Raw genomic sequence first — 22,493 nt, forward strand, 5'->3', positions numbered from 1 at the left:
CAATCATTTAACAGAATCATAAAATCCGAAGGAGGCTGGAGAGGAGAGGGTGGAGAAGGTACAATGTTGAGAGAGTGTGGGTGGATGTGAGAAACAGAAGGGAAGATGGAGAAGAGAAACAGGAGTACGACGACGAGTAGAGGAGCGAGTGAGAAACACGGAGGGACAGCACAGAGGAGGTTAGAAACTCCAGAATAACGAAGGCGCCCAGCTGTGCAGAGGACACACACCTGGATGTTCAACACCGACCAGCCTCACCTCCTCTTCCCGCCTGTTTGTATGCCTCTGTGGCTGTTTCTGCCTCTCCCTTCCCTCTTCCTCCCACTCTCCTCCCACTTCCACTCCCATAAAACAACCAATGGCATGAGACCAGTTCCAACAGTTTCTCCTGGAGCAAATGTTGTCATATGGATGTTGGATATTTATATGCTTCTTATTTGTTTTCCAAATTACTTTTTGCATGAAATACAGTCGCTGCTAGCTGGATGATGTTCAGTGGAAATATTTAGGCAACAAAAGTCCTTTGTTTAAGGCTAGGGATAGAAAACTGGGACAGAAAATGCATCAACTATTACTACTACAACTATTTTGATGATTGATTCATTGTTTATGTTGCTTTTGAAGCAACAGTGCCAAACATTTTCTGGTTCAGGCCTCTCAAAGAGGATTTGATTTTTCTAATTGATGATACATTTGAGATCCTTGCCATTTGGACTGTTGATTGGACGAAACAAGCACAACAAAAAGGTTCTGGGAAATCGTGAGATGTTTAGCTTATTTTCTGCCATTTTACAGCCCAAATGATTTATTAAGAAAATGATCAGCAGATTAATACATGCCAATAGTTGTTAGGTTTGACCTTTTTTAAATTCTCACATCTGCACTTTGGCTCTTTTTCACCTGTAGGTGTTTATTTATTTAACCTTTAGAAGTGTAACCCACAAAACAAACACAAGAGAATATGTCAGAAGGAGACAAGGACTATGGGGAACAGAGACGAGAGGACAGCGGAACAATCCTGGAAAACTAAATCAGTGACATTCTGACAAGGACATGCAGATAAAGTGACAAAAGGACAAATACAAACCAGACTATTCGGTATAAAAGGAGAAGGAGGGTGACACAAAAACAAAGACAGAGACATAGATAACATGGGGTAAACAAAGATAACAAATGGGTTTGTTTGTCAGGTTCAATTTTGTTTTGTTTCACCAAAGCAATGATAGCAATTTAGACTTTAAGGAGCACTTAACATACTTTATAACTCTAGTAAGTGATCACACATTTTACCCTGGAGAATTATGTCATTTAGTGCAGCTGTTTTTCTTCTGAATAGCCCAGTTATATCTCGGCTTGTGTATGTTTGATCAACTGCTGTGCTGCAGTCACTCCTCAGAACAAGAGACAGACAGAGATGAGAAAGCGGGACAAAGGGAAGGCAGAGGAGGGGGGAAGCAGGACAGAGTGTAGCAAATGCCAGCGGATCAAAATGTATAGGAGGAATTACACTTGCTCCAGCAGCCAATAGCTGGGAGTGATGCTCATTAGCATATGAATCATTAGCATGGCGCTGGAAGCTGGAGGCAAGCAGCCATGATGCACAAAGCCATGTTTACAGAGAGCACAAGGTTTCTGATCTTGTTTGCTGTTATGGCCAAACATACAGTCTCTATCTGGTTCCCATGCCACAGAGCACAGAAAGCAAAACACTATTCTTCAACAACAACAACAACAACAACAACAACAACAACAACAACAACAACAACAACAACAACACATCAGGCAACCGGTGTATACATTCAGTTCAAGGTTATTAAAAGAAAACCTGACTGCCCACACAGCAGCAGTTCTTCTTCAATAGAGCTGTTCAGGAACATGGTGAGATGTAACACGTGAAGGACCTTGTGTTTTCATGAGAGCCATTTGGCCTCAGTCAAGAGGCTGGGTGTTGAACCTCAATACTGTTTTAGTCCCAACTCTTAAGTCTCTGTAGCACTGAGCCTCAAAACCAATAAAAAGAATAAGAGTTAAGACATCATTATGAGTTTGGATTCTTTTGTTGAATGAAAATTACATTTTGTAGAAAAACATGTTTACATTTTTAAAGTAAGGCGTCACAAGAAGTAGTGTTATGAAATAGGATGGATTTATATTCACTATCATTTAATCAATGATTATTCACTTTCAATTCATCAGTGTGATGTCTTTGAACCTCTTGTTTTTTTCCTGATAAACAGTCTCAAAACCCAAAGATAACAATTTACAAGGATATAAATCACCACAAAAGCAACAAATCTTCACACTGGAGAGCCTTGGAATGTTTGGCATTACTCAAACATCCCCCAGCCCAACTCAGTGGCTTATTCCCTCTGCATAACGTCTTATTCAGTACTCATTGTCCCATAAAAGACAAATAAAAGATCAGTAAAAGAATAGAAGATGACATCATGATTATTTAGTTATAGCAATTATTAAGACTTTTATTGAAATAGTTAGTTAATAGTAATGAATGATTTAACTTAATGCTACGTTTTGCAATGAACATTACATGATCAACTGTACCAAGGTCAGAAGTAAAAGAAGTCCCTCTTCATTCAGTGCAGTGTGTTGCATGAAGTGTTTCTGTCCCTGTCCAAAGGGCAGCGATTCACAGAGGGCCTCAGCTCAGTTGAAATAACTTTCTCCAAACCATTTTAAATAAATGTTAACATTAAAATGTGACTAATAAGCACTGTAACTTACCAGTTTACGTTGACACCAGGTGCAGACGCCACACAGAGCTACCAGCCAAACGGCACATACTACGGACGCAACAGACACCAGGAATACACTGAGAGACACTGAGCCTGAGGGAGAGAGACAAAGACACGTAGAGAGGAGGGTATTAGTGCATTTAATATCACAATTACACCTGAGGTTTTAAGTCTTAGTCCACTGTCAAAACCTCACACAAGTCTATGTTGGAGTTAGAGCATGGATCGTGACAAAAACGCCCCTTCTAGGGAACATATAGGTATAATAAGGAGCAATGCCTTGTAATGTGGCTTCCTTCCTACCCCCCATTCGTCCTTGTCATCTAGCATCTGTCATCAGTAAGACACAAAGAGAAATGCAACAGGAGTGGGAGGGAAATGACATAGAGCCACTGAAACGGCTTCATGCTCATGTTGCTTCATGTATCAATAGGAGATCCGCACATGTCAGGGAGAGATAATATCATGGTGCCAGAAGCCACGCAATTACCAGCTTCCGTTTTCTCTCTTCTATCTCGTAAATCCTTTAACAACTTTGTTCCCGTCTTGCTCCCGACAGATGAAAACTTCTTCCACCGCCGTCTATTCCTCATCTCTCCCTCTTTGAATTACTGCTTCTCAAAGATGCTGCTCATTCAGACGTCTGACAACTTATCTGCCAAGTGATTCAAAATGCAACGGCACGTTGGCAAAACAATGTCTGCAAACAATGAGCTCCTAACTGTGCTACATCCTCGTTCTCAGCAATACAGGAGATTTTATTTCTGAGTTTATCTCTAACTGAAAAATTCATCTGACGGTTCTTTCTTCCCTTTATCCCTCCATTTCACTTTTCATTCTTGCCTGAGCATGTTCTACATTTCAACTTTTTTTTTTGGGCCAACAAACAGAGGAAGTGGATTAGCTAAGCCGATTTAATTATCCCTATCCATCCTCTGCCTTCACATTTTATTAACTTCCTCTCTTCGTCTCCTTCAGGTGTATTATGCATCTTCTAAAGAAAGTTCTTTACACTGTTTTTCTTTGGTCACATTGCTTTTCCTCCATGTTTTCAGTGGCATAAATGATCAATAAATATATCAGAAAGCTCACAAACATTTAACATACCTTTTATTATATGGCGCTATTGTTTTGGGTTATAACAGTGTTCTATGCATGTTGTTCCCATCTCTCTTGCTCCCCTCGCTTTTATCTCTACTACTACTTCTACCTACTAAAGGCACATAATGCCCAACGATACTAAAACAGAAAAATCTGTGCTAACTGCTTTTTTTGTAGAATAGAAAGGAAAATCTAAAACCAAGGTTACTTGAAGAAAAGATTCTAATTCACTGCTTGAGGCACATGGCATTGAATAAATATGATTTATCAGAGAGGTTTAGAAAGGAAATTCATGTTGTTAACAAAAATAACTAACTGCAAGGCTGGTTGGTACAACATTACACTGAATCTATCCTTGTATGTCTCCAACAGGCTCATCCAGCTTACATTTATGCAGAGCTTTGTATTCTAGCATTTAGCGATTTGAATGCCTCCAATTTTTAAAGTGTCAGCTCCTTTTTACCCACCAGCCTCACCTAAATTCAATTATGTTTGATAAGGTATCTGATTTTTTTTCTGAAATATTAAACATGGCAGAATTTGCTGCCAATTAAGATCACAGGGTTGAATTTGTTCCTGCTCTGAGCCTTCCAGTCAGGCAGCAGAGAATGTGTTGTGGTAACATCGCAACAGATAAGTGGTCTCAATCTTGACAAACCAGTGTTTCCTCGCAAATTTAGAGGAACACATAGAGAGAAAACCCAAAGCTACATCTGTCGAAACAGCAAAAGAAGCTGAAATACTCTCCAGCTGGAGGGAACACAAGCGTAGGTGGGGTTTATCAGCGAGTGGACTTCATGATTTCAGGCGCTAACCCATTAGAAAAGGGATTTCTCTTCAAAAGCCCATACATAATAACATACATGAAATACCAGAGTTTACCAGGCAAATTATGATTGATAATGATAAACTCTAAGTTGTGTTACATTTGCATTCTGTAGCTGCCTCTCTATGCAATAGTTTGCATTGTTGCTGCTGGTGGAAGGCACCTTTCCAGCACAGGATTCAGTTTAAAGGACACAAAAGATGGATGCACTAATGAGATCTGCGAGATAAAAGCCAGTGAATGTTTATGCACTTTAATTAATATGTGTTGGTGCACTTTAAACAATGCACTGCATTATGAAGACCACAGGTGTTACTAAGTCAACAAATCCTAAAGATTACAACTTTAAAATAAAAACTGCAAGTAACAATTTTTGCACAACCTTGCTTGCGAGTTGAGGCAGTTTCTTCTCTGCAAAAGTATTCAATAGGACCAAAGTTCAGCACCATGGACAGCGTCCATCCCCACTGTCCTTCAGACCCGCAGGCTAAAGTAAGATCTGTACACCTACCTGGTGGGCAAACTGGGCAGAGCTGGTACAAGTGGAGCTCAGGAGAAAGTTTGTTGCCCAGTTTCATCATTCAGAATTTACTGAACATATTTAAAACAAATATCAAGTCAACTGCAATATCTGGTTCCTGAATTCGTATCACCCGGGAAAGCCCTCTTTGAATCTTGGCACGAAGATGATTGCGTGTATCTTTTCCAGTCACAAAGGGAGGCCAACAACCCTACATATGGGGGTATTCTCAGTACACTTGTGAATCTCAGTACATGTTTGTTGATTCCTGTGCACATTCACAAATCGCACAAACAGATTGAGGTACATTTTCACAGCTCTCCACACACATTTGCAAACAATATTGCAACTGCAACACCCCCATACCTTCTTTAGAATCTCATCCGTTGTCTTACCTTGTGGCTCAGCTCTCACTTTACCATGATGGTCGGATACAACACTCGTATTATCTCAGCTGCTGTGCCCCAGTGGCAATCTGTATGATCTCTTTTACCCTCACTTGAGAACACCATCTTTGCCAAGGAGTGAGTGAGTACACTCTAAAATCCACTACCCACTGTGACCTCTCTCACAAAATGACCTACTGAGCATCTGTTGCAGTAACTGGCCCCATTAAAATGTACTAATCATCGCTGACCAACAATCTGAGCTTCTAAAGTACTTTTAGTGTCATTAGAAAAACTATTACATTTGCTATTACTGTTTGTTTTTTGTTGGGCAGTTGTTTTCCATGTGTCTAACTGATGAAGTGTATCATCTAAAAACCATCACTGTATTTCCAGTGAACTTATAATAATAAAATATGCTACAAATGTAAGAACAAATTCCCAGACATGGACGGTCCACTTCAAAGGAAACAGCAAATGGACATGTTAACGTTAACAATTCATGGCGGGGTGAGGAGCTCAGTGAACCAAAAGGACCTCTTTGTTGAGCAACTGCTCCTCCACTTTGAGGAGAGCCAGCTGTGGTTGTTCAGCCACCTGGGAAGAATACCTTTCTTGGAGTAGTAGTGGCCTCAACTGACTGCAGGGAGACCAGAGGACAGGTCATGATTAACATCTCCCATCTGAATGCACGGCGCTGCTCCTTGGCCAGCCCAGTTCATTTGGAGCTAAATATGATGCAATATAGATTAAGCAGCTGAGTAGCCTCATCAATGTTGCTTCAGTCCAGCTGCTGTGGCTTTTGATTTGAGCCTTTTTGTTTCCAGCTCTGATGACAATGTTTGTGTATATTTGCTTTTTTGACCAGAGGTTGCCTCTGATTTGACACACTATTTATTGTGTTTAGTATAATCTCCTACAGTAGATACACACAAGGCATTGTTTTACATGTCAACCCCAACTCACGGTCCACTTACTAGCTTTTCCCAGAACTGCCAACCACACATGCAAGCTCATTGGCTGTTATAGTATGGTTTAGCAAACTCCGTCTGCTGATGAAAACTATGTGAGATGGTTTAAAGCTAAAAACAAAGCGAGTCAAAAATGCTATTTTAGAATAATCCAGTCTCCTAATGGGCAATGTGCAATATCTGGCCAGAATGGTAGATGTTTGTATTTATTAAAGCTAAAACTGGTTTAATCCCAGTGTAAGAGTAAGGGATCAAAACAAGTAAGTTCCTAATAAAGTTGGATGAAAATGATTCAGTGAGGCAATTCAAATCAAGTTAATTTAGTTTAAGAAAGAGAGAAAAGATGGTTAACTGAGATTAAGATTAAAGCAGGGCATGAACAAGGTAGGATGTAAATAATTGAATATGTTGATAAAATAAACAGTTATAAACAATATTGAACAGTGAGGTAAACTAAATAAAAATGTAAAAAAGATTGTGCCTTTAGTTTCAGCTAAATTGTTTGATTGGTTAATATGTATCAGTCAGGAAATGCCATCTTGGTAACAGCAGTAACAATTACTGGGTCAACCTAAGGGGTCATGGAGATAACCATCCATCAAAAAAGGGAGACATGTTGGGAGAAGGAGAGGACACAAAAAGGTTTTGGTTCTGATTTGCTGAAGTCTGTTACATTGCTGGTATATTGCACCTTATAGAGCATTGATAAGAAAATGTATCGGTCTATATTTATCACAAATAATATTCAATCATTAACATAATTTTTGGCTGAACAGGAGAGCAAATGGCAAGAGATATGGGAGCATATGATAAAGCGTTTTGCGCAAGAGTGGTAGGGCCTGATAGACCTGTCTGGGAATTATAAAATCAGTGTGTAGAGTTATTTTAGATAAAGATTGAACCAGTGAAAACTATAGTTATGGACCATAATCATGTCTTCAGATGTTTACAGGTGGATCACAGGGTCTACAGTCGCTATATGTCTAGTTACCAACATCTGATTGTTTGAATGATTTATTTGTTTTGAGTTATACCGTTGAATTGTTTTCCATACTGAACAGGTTAGTTGCAATCATTTATTCAGGATCTGCTTTTTTTAAATCTTGCCTCTTAACTCAAGGAATAGTTAGGCAAATAAAAAACATCCCGTTCATGTGGGTCCCAGCATATTCAGGTATCCTTGAAAATGAAAGAGCAGACACGTTGGCAAAAGAAGCAGTCAAAAAAGGAATTGTTGAAATGATCAAAGTCAGAGGGAAAGGGCACAGTATGTGGGAAAAGGTAAATCAACAGTGGCAGAAGCATTGGGATAATGCAATAAAAGGGAGACATTTACACTCAATCCAAAACAGTTAAAAAGGAACAAAAAAAGGAACAAAACGGAATTGGACTCAGCAACCATAACGGTACACCTTTCATCATAGGAAAACCACAAGTCTTTGTGATCTTTGTCATGAGGTTTAGACAGTTGAGCATATCATGCAGGTAATTTACACAGGAAAGACATAAACGATGACACAATTACGAAAAATAGGGCTGGTAGGACAATATTAAAAGTAGGCAATATTAGAGCGTAAAAAGTGTACAAGTGTAAAAAGTGTTCTGTCTAAACAGAAGCACGAATAGAAAACTGGAGTCAACCCAAGCCGAGAAGCAAGAAATCTGAGGGTGATTTTTGGCTGATGTCAACTTCAAGGCCCACTATTCACATATCACAAAAACAGCATTTTATCATTTGAAGAACATCTCTGAAGTGAGGCCAGTTCTCTCTCTGAGCAACACAGAGAGACTGGTGCATACTCCTATAACTAGCAGGCTGAACCATTGCAATGCTCTCCCTTCAGTCAAAGAATACAACTGTAATTATTTCAAAATTCTGCCACCCGAGTATTAACTGGGATCAAAAGGAGAGCACTTATTACATCTATTTTAAAACCTTTACACAGGTTACTTGTTAGTTTTCATATTGATTTTAAAGTTATTTATTTAGTTTGTAAGGCGCTACATGGGCTTGCACCAGACAACCTTTCAGAAATGCTTTTAGTTTATGAACCAGTCCGACCCATCAGATCCTGTGGTTCTTCTCTTTTAGCTGTTTCCCAAAGCAGTATAAAAACATTTGGTGATGCTGCTTTTAGTCACTTTGCTCCAAGCCTTTGGAACAGCCTTCCAGAGGATGTCACTGAAAATATAGATGTTTTTAAACAGAAACTAAAAACCCATTCAGTCTGGCTTTAATGTAGTGTATCATTTTATGTTTATTAAAATATTGTTGCTTATTATTTAGTCTGATTATATACATTGTCTTATGTGTTTTTATGATATGGCTTTAGTATTTATACATACGTTTGGGTAACAACTCATCTCCTAGGCCTGCTTTTAAACCATGTTTTACGTTTGTACTTTCTGTTTTTGTGCATTTTAATGTAAATTATTGGCCCTTATATGGTCACATTGTGCTTTTTATGTTTGTAATTCTGCTCATGTTAAGCACTTTGTGACTAATGTCTGTGAAAAGCGCTTTATAGATACATTTTACTTACATATTGTATTTCTTATTTTATTTCACTCTAAATCTAATTTATTTGAATTTTACTTTTTTACTAAGATCAATTTATTCAATGTTGTGTTTTATTTTTGTTATTTTCTTAACTAAATTTGGTGGGCATTAGTCTCTCCATTTTCATCTTTTTTAATTATCCTGTCTTTTTTGCGTCAATCCATTTGTAGATTAGAATATATTTTAAAAAGAAAACCTGAAGGTGATAGCAGTGCAACATCGTGGATGCCAACTGCCGAAAACCTCAAAGAAGGATAACCAGAAGGAATCCATGTCACCTGTGGTAATTGGTCGTAGGTCAGGAAGAGGGCGTGAGAAAAATATATATTCACAGAAAGAAGAAACAGCGGCAGACATGCAGAGCCATTTAAAAAGAGAGCTAGGTCGAGCTCCTTTTAAACTGGGCTAGTTAGCCTCAACGTAAGCGTCTGTGTGCGTGTTTGCAACTAAAGACGCGTAGCAGTTAGCCACTAAGCTAGTGGAAGCAACCATGCCAACTGCTCAGCAATATTGTGCCCATTCAGTGTATACCGTTTCTGTAAGTTAGCTTGTTTGACTGGTAAATTAGCGAACGCTTCACTTTAATGTCGAAGTCTGTTACCTGTCGAAAAGTGTTTCCCTTCTGTTGAAGTGATACCAGCGGTGGATTCAAGGCCAGACTTCAGACCCCAGGGTGACCGGTAAAGCTGTGTGGGTCCTCTACGGTCCTCTAATGAACACATATGGCTGTTCAGATGCTACAAGGTTGGATAACGCCATTGCTGACCGGAACTGCCTGCTGGTGTGCGTTCCGACGAGGATTTATGGATCTTACCTCCTCCTCCGTCTGGTTTCATCTTTCAGGACTGACTTCAAACTGTGAGTTGGACTTTGTGTTTTTGCTCTGTTGAGGATTCTGTCGGCCAGGCCTGCAACTTCTCTTATAATTGTGCGTGTGTGTGTGTGTGTGTGTGTGTGTGTGTGTGTGTGTGTGTGTGTGTGTGTGTGCGTCCACTGTGAGGTTTAGAGAAGTAGTTGAGCTGTGTTTGCTCTGGGGAAAGAGTGGCAAGAGGGTTGAGAGGATTGGTTGTTATTTGTTTTAATGATAAGAATCTAATTTGTGTTTTTGTTACTAAGATAATCAAACCCAAACCTCCCATAATTACTGGCTAAAGTTAGTTATATCAATTTTGGCATAATATAGAGAGTTGGAGTGCCACACGTTTTTTCATAACTTTTTCCTTTGTGAGTTTACTTTGTACACAACTGCAGATTCTAGAGCTATTAAACCTAAAACTTGATCCAGCATATGTATGTATGTGTATGTATGTATGTATGTATGTGTGTGTGTGTATATAAAGTGAAATTTATGTTAATGATTGAATATTAATTGTGATAAATATAGACCGATACATTTTCTTATCAATGCTTTATAAGCTGCAATATACCAGCAATGTAAAACAGAATTCAGCAAATCAGAACCAAGCATATAAACATAATCCAAAGTGGTATCATAATGGTGTGGTTTGAAGAAATCCTATCCAAGTAAAATGAATAAGCTAGATCTATAAAGAACGTTGTGGTCTTTTTCTAGCAGCAGTAGAACGTGATTATGTACATTTTGGCTACTCAAGTACTCTATTTCAGTACAAATTTGTGGTACTTGAGTATTTCCATTTTTGGAACTTTATACTTCTAGACCACTACAATTCAGAAATATTGTACTTTTAACTTTACTACATTCATTTGACAACATTAATTAAAATATAACAAATATCAATCAACTACTAAGCTATGATATATTGTATATAAAGGAGAGACATACAAAATGAATCCCTCTTGATCATCACTTATGAACCACTACGTGTGTTGCAGTGTCTTCATCTGCAGAGACCCCGCCCCCCTGCCTGGAATCTCTCTTTCTTTTTTTATTTTGCCGTGTTTGCTTGTGGGCGTCAGCTTTTGGGCCGTGGATGTGAAGCCCCCAGCCAATAACAGTGCGCAGGTGAGGTCAGGGCTTTATCCGAACGTAACAACCAGGTCACGTTGCTGTATCCGTCTCTCTCTTCTGCTCTCTGTCTGTGTCAATGATGAATAAAGAGCTGCAGGTCTGTGTGTCAGTTTGACCCAGAGCAGGGTTGAGGCACACGCGCATACAGGCAGCGCAGACACTTCACAAGCTCGAGCTGACAGGATTTGTGTTCGCTTCAACTGCATTCATTCAAAATCCGGCAAAGGCACACCTTCTCACAGGGTTATGCAGAGGTGTGGGTTGTGTTTATTTGTGCTTTAGAACGTAACCGCTGTGGAACAATCAATGTAGCATGAGTACCTTTTACATTACTATTTTTCACTTTTCTGCCATGATGGCGAGCTAGACGACTCTGTCAATTTAAGTTTATCCCAATAATGGAAATTCAAAATGAACAACTTATTGTGAGGTTTTTTTTTTTACTACCTCCAGGTTCAACACCTGCTGTGCTGTGTTTGGTATCATACTCTGGACCACCTATAGCTCCAAGTGTAAATGAGAGGCTCTTCCAGTACTGCTCTCTCAACATCTCTCTCTCTCTTTTGTTCTCTATGTTTTATTATATTCTATTTTGCAATGGTGCCAGTATTATTCCTTTTACACTCAAATTGTTTTACATTTTTATTCTATTAGTCTTTATTATTTTTTGCTATTATTCTGTTATAATCGTTAATTAAACTCTGGCACAAGAATTTCCTTCAGGATTAATAAAGTTCTATCTTATTTTATCTTATATATTTTTGGAGTATCTGCATATATAGTCTAAGATCATTTATTTAATAATCACTCAAAATAATGCACAGACTATTTCATATTTAATTACAGTCAGAATTGTAGTGCTGTTCTCCATTTTCTCTTATTAATTGTTATTCTTGTCTACCATCTCCTTACTTGCAGTCTCTCTTCCAAGACGCCATTATTTTCATTTGTGGTAATTATATAATTTATAACACAATTGAACTGCTCATCTGTAAAACAGCATTCATAAAACTACTTTTGTTTCTCTTCCTCTCTCCCCACATGCATCCCCCTCTCTCACCCCCACGTCTTTATTCAAAATATTGCATCAATTTACACACAGGATTGATAACACTCAAGTACTATTAGGAATATAGTCAGGTTTCGTACTTGTTAAAGTTACTAGGAGATTTTAACTGGTTATGAAATGGTCTCAATTTAATACTGATGCCTCTATGTGACCTCGAGACCATAAGCAAGAAGATTGGCTATTTCTATATAGTTATTCTTAATGCCTGTCCCCGGGTCTGGTCCCTCGCAATATCAGATGAAACGGTTCACAGCACGCAGACAGCCTTTGTTTACGTTTTTATATTGGCCCTTTTTAAAGGTATTTCAACACGTAAAAGTACTCTCAACAACCTTTCAGTCACCAGACGACAATCACTTTTTTGTAATTTCAAAGTATATTTTGTACGTCGGTTGTATTGCCCATTTAAAGGTAATTTCACAGGTGACTGGGTGGGCTATAGGCTAATCTTTAAAATATAATCATCAGGAGTAAAATCAACTCATTTTGAGGCAGGCACAGTCTTTCAGTAATAAGGTTCTATAAACACGCACAGATTTACATAAAGCTTTTTTAGCACAAAGAAAGATGACATGTGAGATGTTTTTCTTGCCCAAATAGCCAGACTGACTAGGAAAATCTAGGCTTATTGGAAAATGAATAAAATCAAAAGGGATTAAAAACTTTAGACTATGAAATGTTATCCTTTCACTTTGTTATTGTCATCTAGAGGGGTTCATTTAATTTTTTTTAAAGATCACAATTTAAATGATTAATCGCATGAAATTCATGATTTGTATTTCAATGTTTTCTTTGATTAAACATGTTTTATATTATAAGCTGCTTAGAGCTAGTGTAACAAAGTTAAACAGGTCATAATTCCCTCACTTGAATCTATTTTATGTTTCTGTTCAAAGAACTGTATTTATTCAAGCCTGTTTACAGTTGAACAAATCATGATAATGTTTCAATTTGCCTTCGCATAATACACATTTTTACTGTTTGGAGCTTGAATGCACCGTAATGTGACTCATCTAATCCCAACAGCACAAATGAAACATTGTGAAGAGCAGATGTATAGAGAGAGTGGTTGCCATTTCTAAATAACAATTTGACGCTAAATTACCTCCACAACAAATGTCCAAAAGGATGCTATTGATGGGAGGCGGAAGTTATGCAGAATGGTGGAGACAACATTTTGATGTAACTTTACTCTCTGATCCTACTGGATCACATGGATTCTACTGGAGTAAAAATCTCAAGCTTGGTAGAAAAAGAAAACGGGGAAGGGACTTCTCTCTGTGAGGAAAACGTGTACAGTGTTAATATTACAGATAGAAAGGGATTATGAAAATAAGACCACGGTGTAATAAACTGTAATTATCCTTTATGGCTCACCTTCTCTCTCAAACAATTCCCCCTCTGGCCTTCCTAATTCAGTCCATGCTCTCTTCTCTTGTGGGCACCAGTGTCTCTCTCTGTTAAAAATGCCCCTTACTCTCTGTGTCTCCCCTCTTCCACCTGCTGTGCTCATCTGTTTGTGCTCTGTTCACTCAGCCCCTGGTGTTAGCGACTGGCACGACACACAGAATAAGCACTATTAGTCACCGGAGACCTCCGGAGGAGCATCTCTTGCCGTAGGTCAGAACAACATGGAGAGGGCCGCCACTGCGGGAGGTGACCCTTGACTGGCACAACAGACACACTGCCAGCAGGGAGGCCGCCAGTGGGAGGAACATGGGCTTCCAATTATACAGGAAACCAAAGGGGAATGACAGAGAGGAGCATGTCTCTGTTGAGAGGACTACGGCTGTATCAAAGCTCTGCATTGCTTCAAGTGTCTCTGTTGTTTTGTACTTTGCGTTGCTCGGATTGAAACACTAGTTAGAGGTGGGCGATGTGGCAGAAATATGATTTGATGACATAACAATTTTTCTTCATGAGCCACGATTTTTCATGTTACTTTTACTATTTTGCAAGTTATTGAATTGTACAACCAAACTAATAACTCCTCAAAAACTAAAACCAAACTGAGCTACAAGGTAACGAAACACCTCACCAAATTCTGTTATCAAATTAAGCACTTCAATGTTTCTTTTATATGTATTACTTATCTACCAGTCAAAATTAGACAAAATCCACATGAACAACTTTTCACATTGGCATAAATTAGATCCCCCCAAAAAGCAGTTATTTGAAACTATAATACGTCACTTTTAAAGCTGGTTTGCCCGTCACACTATTGGCGATGCAGATGGTGAGGTGGTGAATTGAAGCCAGACTGTAATTGCATGTAGAATGATGCCTCTCACATTTAATTTAACTTCATATCACACGTTACTTTGCACTTAAAGATTCTCTTTATCATAAACAGTCAAACCAGCAGTGCTACTTGTGCTTGTACTAGTGTACATAACTGTAAGCACTCTTTCAATTGTTAAAGATATAAACCAACTCAAACCTCAAATCAAAATTCGCTCAATATTTTATGGGCTCTGTTTGCACCCCGGAGCACAGAGGAGACACCGAACTACCAACACTCGTGGTCAGCTGTGAAGATAAGCTTAAATCGTATTAAAGAACTGCAGAACAGAGCAGTTTGTGAGTTATTGATTCATTTCTGGTTTATTCCATAGTGACAGCTGCAGCATACTGTACACAGACGAACTGTGAACAGCTATCTGATGCGAGTATCAAAGCTCACTGGAGCAGAGGAGTCACCCACCTTTTCCAGTCACTTCGCCAGGCAAACCTTCAAAACCCAGTAATCAGCAGCTCGTTTCTATGCACCAACATTCATTAAGTGCTTTGCATTGACCATTTATGGTTGAACGTGGGCGTGTAGAGGGCGGGATGTGAGGCAGAACCAGCTGCGCTCATTTACAGGTTGATTTGGGATTTATAAAAGGGAATTGTGCACTGGCAAGCGGACACACGGTTTTATAAATCTGAATATTCTTTGGCGTACGTGCATTTCCTCCTTTGAACGCACGTAAACATTTAGTGTGGATCCTACACACGGTTTTGTAAATGAGACCCCAGGGTTTTACCACTTCCACAAAACAATGAAGGCAAAGCAGCATCACAATCTGTCTTAACTGAATAGTCTCCGGTCTCGCTTAGCTGTGATAACACAAAAACATTCAAATTCGTCAGCACATTAATGTGTCGTTCACATCCGAGCTTTTTTGTAGCTGGTGCTGACAACATTATGTTCACTTCACCTGTTTCTCCTCTGCTCCGCTTTCTGTGTGTGGATAGCACACTAGGGGAAACTCAAGCTTTCAAACGACCAATAGCAGAATGCTAAATGGTGGCAATGTCTGGGGGTGTTTGATCTATAATCCTCGCTCCTCCCTGACTCTGGCGGCTCAACGTTGAGATAGCGAGTTTATTGGGTTCATTGTATTGGGGTTATTTTTAAATGGCAGCAGCGTTGCCCCGCTGAATGCAGGGGAAACACTGGAGCCACAGAACTGAGACTGATAGAATGTGCACTGTTGTGCGATACTCTCTGTAAAGGCTGATTGGGGAGACATTTTAATTGTTCATGATCTAATATCGTGACATTACATTACATTATCTATTCCTCTTAAAGTATCAATGGCAGGAGTGAAGAAGAAGGAATAAGCTGCTGCCAAAGACGTTTGGCAGGTAGAATAGACAGACGGCTCAATCTTGAAATCCCAGCAGGTGTGTGTTTGTCTCACATGTAACCACCCGACTGCCTCATTGGCTGGAGTTCAGTTTTGCTGAATCTTGCATTTTCAAGTACAGGGTCGAATAGTCAGTAAGCATTTATTTGTGCTCTAAATAGAAAGAAATATTTCTCTTTATTTGGCTCTCTTTTTTTTTTTTGTCCAACTAGATGTTTTTGATCACACAGATCCATTCTTTGGTTCCACTCATACATCCCTGAACTCTCTCAGGACTACTTGTTTCCAGCATCTTTCGCTCTAAATCTTTGTCCAAAAAACGTTGGTTGCCTGGGGGCGCTCTCATTCTTTCCACTGCTTTCCCCAAAGTACAGCCTGAAGCATGACATTTTAACAAGTGAGAGAGAAAAAAATCTATTAGTCCTTGGATATCAAAATAAATGCTTAAGTCAGGATAACTGACTCATCTGAGACAGATTTTGAGGCCTCAGGGTTTTGCATGGTGATTAATCTAGATCAGGGGTCACTAATAGGCGGACCGCGGTCCGGATCCGGACCTAGACGCCGTTGTATCCGGACCCTGGACCTAAAACCGATAGATAATTGAGAATTATTACATTTTGATGGAGCGCCTATATTTTAACCGGCGCAGCTTTTCAAGCCTTTACGGCTCTCGGTCAGTGGTCCAGGAAACAAACCGACCAATTACATGCGATGTGAATCACATCACGTGATGCAGCTCAGTCAATCAAATATGGGTATTCTGACACGTTTCCTGACTCGAGTGAGACGTACAAACACAGGGCTGAGACGAGGAAAGAGAACGAAGGGCAGGAGAATTATTATGTGAGTCAGAGAAGTTGTTTCACATGACGTTCTCCTAAGAGAGAAAAGTGGTCAGAGAGACCAGAGAGACCAGAGTCCTTAACCAACAATGAACAGACTCTTATAAGTTAATTCTTCCCACGGACAGTTTAAAACCAGTGTGTCTCATATGTTCAGAGACCGTGACGATTATTAAGAGGAAATGGTGCATAGTTACAACATCATTTCACCTCAGGTTGATAGCAGACCACCTCAAGGTGTCACTCTAATCTGAAATTAGACAAATTGTCTCATGAATGTGATGCGATTTTGAAGGCTTTAATTTTGAAATGCTACATCAGAATGTTCTGGTTCTCTTTAAGTGATACCTTGAGGTGGTCTGCTATCAACCTGAGGTGGAATGATTTTGTAACTATGCACCATTTCCTCTTAAGATGCACATTTTTTGAAAGTTTTCAGTTATGTCAGTTATTCTTTAATCCAGCCCTTATTTTACTTGAAATGAGAAGAACATTTATTTATGTATTAATCATAATCCATCCAGTTCAATTTGAAAACTGAGAATAATAATTGTTAAAATATAATTGATGTGTACTTTCTTTATTTGATTTAACAGTTGTTGACTACACAGAGATGTTACTACTACTAGACTTCTTGAATATATATATAATATATATGGCACTAAATAGCGCAAGTTAGATATTATTGTAATGTTCCGGACCTTTGCACAAGGAGATTTTCTCAATCTGGACTTTTTGGAATTTTAATTGAATACCCCTGATCTAGATATTGAGAAGTTTTGGAAATTTTCAGTGTAGCTTAAAGACCAAATTTATGGCAACTTTAAAACTAAGTGGTCGATACTGGCTATACTATGCCAACTGTGGTCAGGCTGAGTGCCGATGGTGTTTTTACACAACAAGAACACCCACTCACTGACATTTATTACTTTAGATCATCCTCCAAAATTGCAAAAAGTAGCCATCACCTCTTTGCCCAACCAGATCACATGTAGCTTCATCATTTTTCATGATTTGAAAACTGAACTGCAAAACTTGGCCCAGTTATTCCTGCACAACATGTTTTTTTCCTCCTCCTGTTGATGTCAGAGGGTGTTTACTGATCTGTTCCAAAACCCCAAAACGGAATATACTGAATAAATGAAACTGAAACAACAAAGACTCTAAGGTTATACAGGTGCAACACAATGACTAAGGGTGCTTCTACACCCAGCCTGATAGGTGTAGTTCAAACAAACTCTGGTCCATCTGCCTGTTTGGTCTATTGAAGCTGATGTGAGAGTGTTCATTCAATCGGGTAGAGGCATTTTAAAAATAAGGGTGGAACGAAATATTGATAGGGGAATATATTGTATTAATTCGCCTTGCGATATGTTATCAATACACTGGCACCAAATATCAAGTTGCTGTGTGTGTGTGTGTGTGTGTGTGTGTGTGTGTGTGTGTGTGTGTGTGTGTGTGTGTGTGTGTGTAAAAGAGGCACTAAGCTAAAACTCTATGCACTGTGCACACATTGTTTAATCTCAGTTGTCAAATTCTGTGACTGACACCACAGTGCAGTGAATAAATTCATAATTTCTTCTTTCTGCAGTATTTTTTTCTTCTCCAGAAACACTTTTGTATTTACCGTAGACGATTGTCTTGCAATGTATCAAGTTTTGCAGAATTGCTGTATCGTGATACCATCGTTAACGTGGTAATATCGTATTGTGAGTTACTCTGTGATTCCCACCCCTACTTAAAAAGGTGGCTCTAGGTCCAATTCTATAGGCAAACTATGATTTTTAGCATAATTTAAAGAACTATTAATTTTATCTGGGGATTGTGAACTGTCAAGAAAGGATCTGTCTCAGCAGTGTAGCCTGAATATTACATTATATAATCTGGTAACCATGTTAAAGACCTGTTACAGTCGATTAATAATAATACTCTTGATCATTTTTTCCTTAACTAAAGTTAAAGGGTAGGCTCATAGTGTTTTAGTGTCTTAGAACAATAGGCCCATGTAGACATTGAAACAGGTTTTGTCATCAGGGCTCTCAACTAACTTTTCTCCAGCTTCCTCCCAGAACTGTCTCAAAATACAACCCAAGCTGTCCCGAAGTGAATGTGGACCGGCCCAAATTTAAAATCTTTGAGTTCTACATTGTCATTCGTTAAAATCATTCAAGGTGAACATCAACATAAATATAACATCAAGTGTTTTGTTTATTTGTTCATGAATGTATAATTTATTAAAATGAGGAAAACAAATGTCATAAAATGCCATTTTCTTGGTAAGTTATTTATAATTTGTTTGTTTTGATTTTGACCCTAACAATGCTTACCTAACACATTTTAATTGAAACAATTTTCAAATGTAAAAAGTAGTGTTTTAGACAAAAAAAAACTAGATCTTGCCTCTAAAACCTTCTTTCAACTCCCATCCCAAATTTGTCCTAACATTAGGTTTCATACACCCTGATCCTATGTTTTTTCGGCCCAGGGACAACGGGACATTCTTAAGCTCTGCCCTGGCTCTAATCATTCCTCCTGCTCATCCTGGCAATTAAAATGCACTTTCAATGTAAGTGATGAGGGGACAAAATCCACAGCCTTCATTTTGTGCAAAAATGTCTGTAAAAGTTTATGTAAAGCTTTTAGTTCCTTCTTTGTGTTTCCTTTTGAGCTGCAGTAGGATGGAAATAAAAGAGGGAAAGTTGTAATAAGAAGTCTGTAACTTTGGAAGATCCACTGATTTGTGTGTATCTCAGACTGCTGGAGTCATTAACTCTAGATTCACTTCGGAATGTAATTTTTCACAAAATAAGCCGTGTGAATTTAGTCTCCCATTACATAAAGTTCAAGTGCTTTAGAGTGAGCTCTCTTAATGTCCACTATGAGCAGGAAGAATGATTACAGCGAGCAAAACTTGTTTCAATGAACATATTGCATATTGGTGTCTGAAACAATTGGTCCATAACTTTAAACAACTGTTAATTATTGTCAACCTGACAACTAAGGTCCCTAACCTGAAGAACTACTAATGATAATAAACTATTTGAAAAAAAACCTATAACCATACAGTTGTCTCATCATAAAACAGATTTATCTTTCAATAGTGATTTGAAACACACACATGATGTCGTCCTGCAGATAGTGGCATTAGATCAGAAAATGCTTATGTGCTGTTATTGGGCATGGACAAAGTACATTTGTCTTCATTATTACTCCTTTTACATAAAAGAACACAAAATGGACCAGCACTAAGAGGCACTGCAGTAAATCTCTAACTGGGAATGTGTATTGGAAGCACAGTTATCCATAATACAGTGTGACATAGATGGTGGGTGCCGTACAGTGTAGTACTAGATTGCACTGAGCTATTTTTCACATGTTTGTGAATGAAATGAATGAGATAAATCTCACTTGCATATATATTGTTTACTCAAAGTCTAATTTCCAATCCCACCTGCTGTTTGTTTCCCCTCTCTCTCAGGAAACTGTACGTCCCCTTTTCACACCATTCCCAAACACATGCCGGCTGACTTCATTACACTCCCGCAAAACCATCACTGTGATTCTGTAACCCTGCAACTCACTCAACTGAAACGTCAAAAGCATTCGCTCTGTTGCTTGCTTTTTAACCAAGCCAAGCCCCACAGGGGATGGGCATTCACAACACTGGCTACTTTCCAGTTTAAACAGTATTTTGTCTTTTCAATAAAAAACACGCGAGTCTATCAAGAGAAATGTGCGACTCCTGCTGGGATCAAGAAAAGAGGGAAACCTTGGGCACAACAAACACTAATGCGTTTTCCTGTCGATCGCTACAGTGACTAAACACGGAGCGCCATGTGTTTTGTCTCGGCACGTGAAGAGCTGCAAAACAGGCTGTTGTTTGCTGTCTCAGAGGGCCGTGTCACCACAGACCCATGACAGACTCATGACCCAATACTCTTGACTGGCAGGTGTGTTCATCCAGGCAAAACATCTTAATAGTCTGCAGGCAGAGCCATCAAAGTGTGTTTCTGTAAGAACTGTGATCTGTTGTCCGTAATGAGGAGGATCCAGAGGTTTGCTCTGTGCACCAAGGCAGGCTATGGGTGAATGGACACCGTTGAAGAGTCATTATGAGTCTCACAGAGATGCTGAAGAGGAGGAGAGAAAGATGGGTTCTTAGGGAGAGGTTACAAGTCTTATAAAGGTGGTGAAGGACTGTATGTGTTTTGGGCAGGTGTTTTCATTTGGCTTTCAGAGTGTAAATACATGGACAACATGTGAGCTTTCCAATCAAACTTCAGTATTGGAGTGTAGGCACCAAACACCCGCAGCACATTTCAGAAGCGGCTACACTGTGTAACAGTAACACTGCTGTTAAAGTTACACAGCATTGTTTAAATCTCAAAAAAAATGAAGCTTTACAGCTAAAAAGTTAAACATCAGACAATATAAACAATGTCTGTAAACATTTACATTTATTGAACATTCCCTTTAGCATAAATATATCCGTGAGGAAATATAAATAAATATTTTCAAGGTAAAAATGCTAATTTGAACTGATATAACCTTTTCTTTTAGGTATAGTACAGTGTAATCTATTAAATGCAAATGTGTGGCTGTAATCAGCTGCATTTACAATAAGATTGACAGACTGTGTGGATTCATAAGATGTGAATAACCACAATATCTCCACAGTTGTTATAAAATGTAACCTGATCCTATGAAAATAATCCTGGATGGCATCTTCTGCAGTGTGACACCAACAAACAGCATATGCTAAAAGCCTGGTTTTGCATTTTTGTCACATAATTTCTATCACCTTAAAAGCAACGTAACCTATTTAAACCCCTTTTTTGTAATTCATGAGTGGAATGGTAAATTCTGTGTTTTCACACATCATTTCCACAAAATCATGCTCCTGTTTGGCAGGTCTGAACTTGTTGAACACTGGTGCATCCAGCCCAAAATAAATGTTTCTGCTGCGGTTCATGAATCGGTGTTGTTCATTCTGGCCATCTCTGCTGCAGCTGCGGTTCGTGTGAATATAATTCCCTGTTGCCTGAGAGAGACACTGCCTTCAGCTCCTCCAGCGCTGAAAATGCAAACTTATAAGCTGGCGTGCTGCAACGTTCTTGGCAAGCCTGAGCTTCTGAAATCACTCTGAAATCTTAAACAAAGTTTTTCGAGAGTTGAAGACAAATGATTCAGCCGTGTCCTCGCTGAAGGCCTGGGGTTGCTTACTAACTGGCTGATTTCAACCTGCTATAATTGATTTTTCTTTTCTTTCTTTTTTTGCTGCTTGGGGGTCGTGGAAACAAGTTGTGACAACATTTATCTTTTAAGTTGATATGTGAACTTGTTAGCAAACTGTTTTTCTTTTTCTTTTCTTTTCTACTGGAGCTCACTATAAAGCTCTGTAAAGACGAGGGGAGTTGCAGATTCAGGTGATAATTCTCTGTAAGTTTATCACCACAAGCTACCAATTTCACATCGACACACTGTTTACTCTGTCATTTGATACATGGTTAGTATAAAAATATAAATTATAGCTATTTTAATAATAATTTAGACATGCACTCTTGGGAATGGGAGTAATTCATAAAGCAATTTAGCACTTGACATTGGCTCTTTTAGTTGAAATCTGGTGCCTTTTACCTCTTGATATCCCAGTTGTTAAAATTGTTCAATATATTTATTCTTATGTGAGCAAGTACTAAACTGTCTCTGTCAAAGTTGTCATGGAAGTTACAGCAGATAATATAAGATGCTTTGTGAAGAAGTCACAGTTTGCTGCATGACATTTACCACTTGTAGAGGTAGCACCAAATACAAGATACTTCCATTTTAACTGCCAG

The 22,493-nt window shown here is 38.8% G+C and overlaps 1 protein-coding gene across 3 annotated transcripts in view; it reads right to left on the minus strand.

Moving 5' to 3' along the window:
* Positions 1–22,493, minus strand: part of syt7b (synaptotagmin VIIb) — a 95,613-nt gene that overhangs the window by 44,066 nt on the left and 29,054 nt on the right. For all 3 annotated transcript variants that reach the window (XM_068730130.1, XM_068730129.1, XM_068730132.1), the window contains exon 2: positions 2,743–2,846. In XM_068730130.1, the coding sequence (XP_068586231.1) occupies positions 2,743–2,846 (104 nt within the window). The remainder of the gene's footprint in view (positions 1–2,742; positions 2,847–22,493) is intronic.

This window comes from Cebidichthys violaceus, unplaced genomic scaffold, assembly GCF_023349555.1.
Source record: "Cebidichthys violaceus isolate CVI_PGR_0920_01 unplaced genomic scaffold, fCebVio1.0.p SCAF_5, whole genome shotgun sequence".
NCBI lineage: Eukaryota > Metazoa > Chordata > Actinopteri > Perciformes > Stichaeidae > Cebidichthys > Cebidichthys violaceus.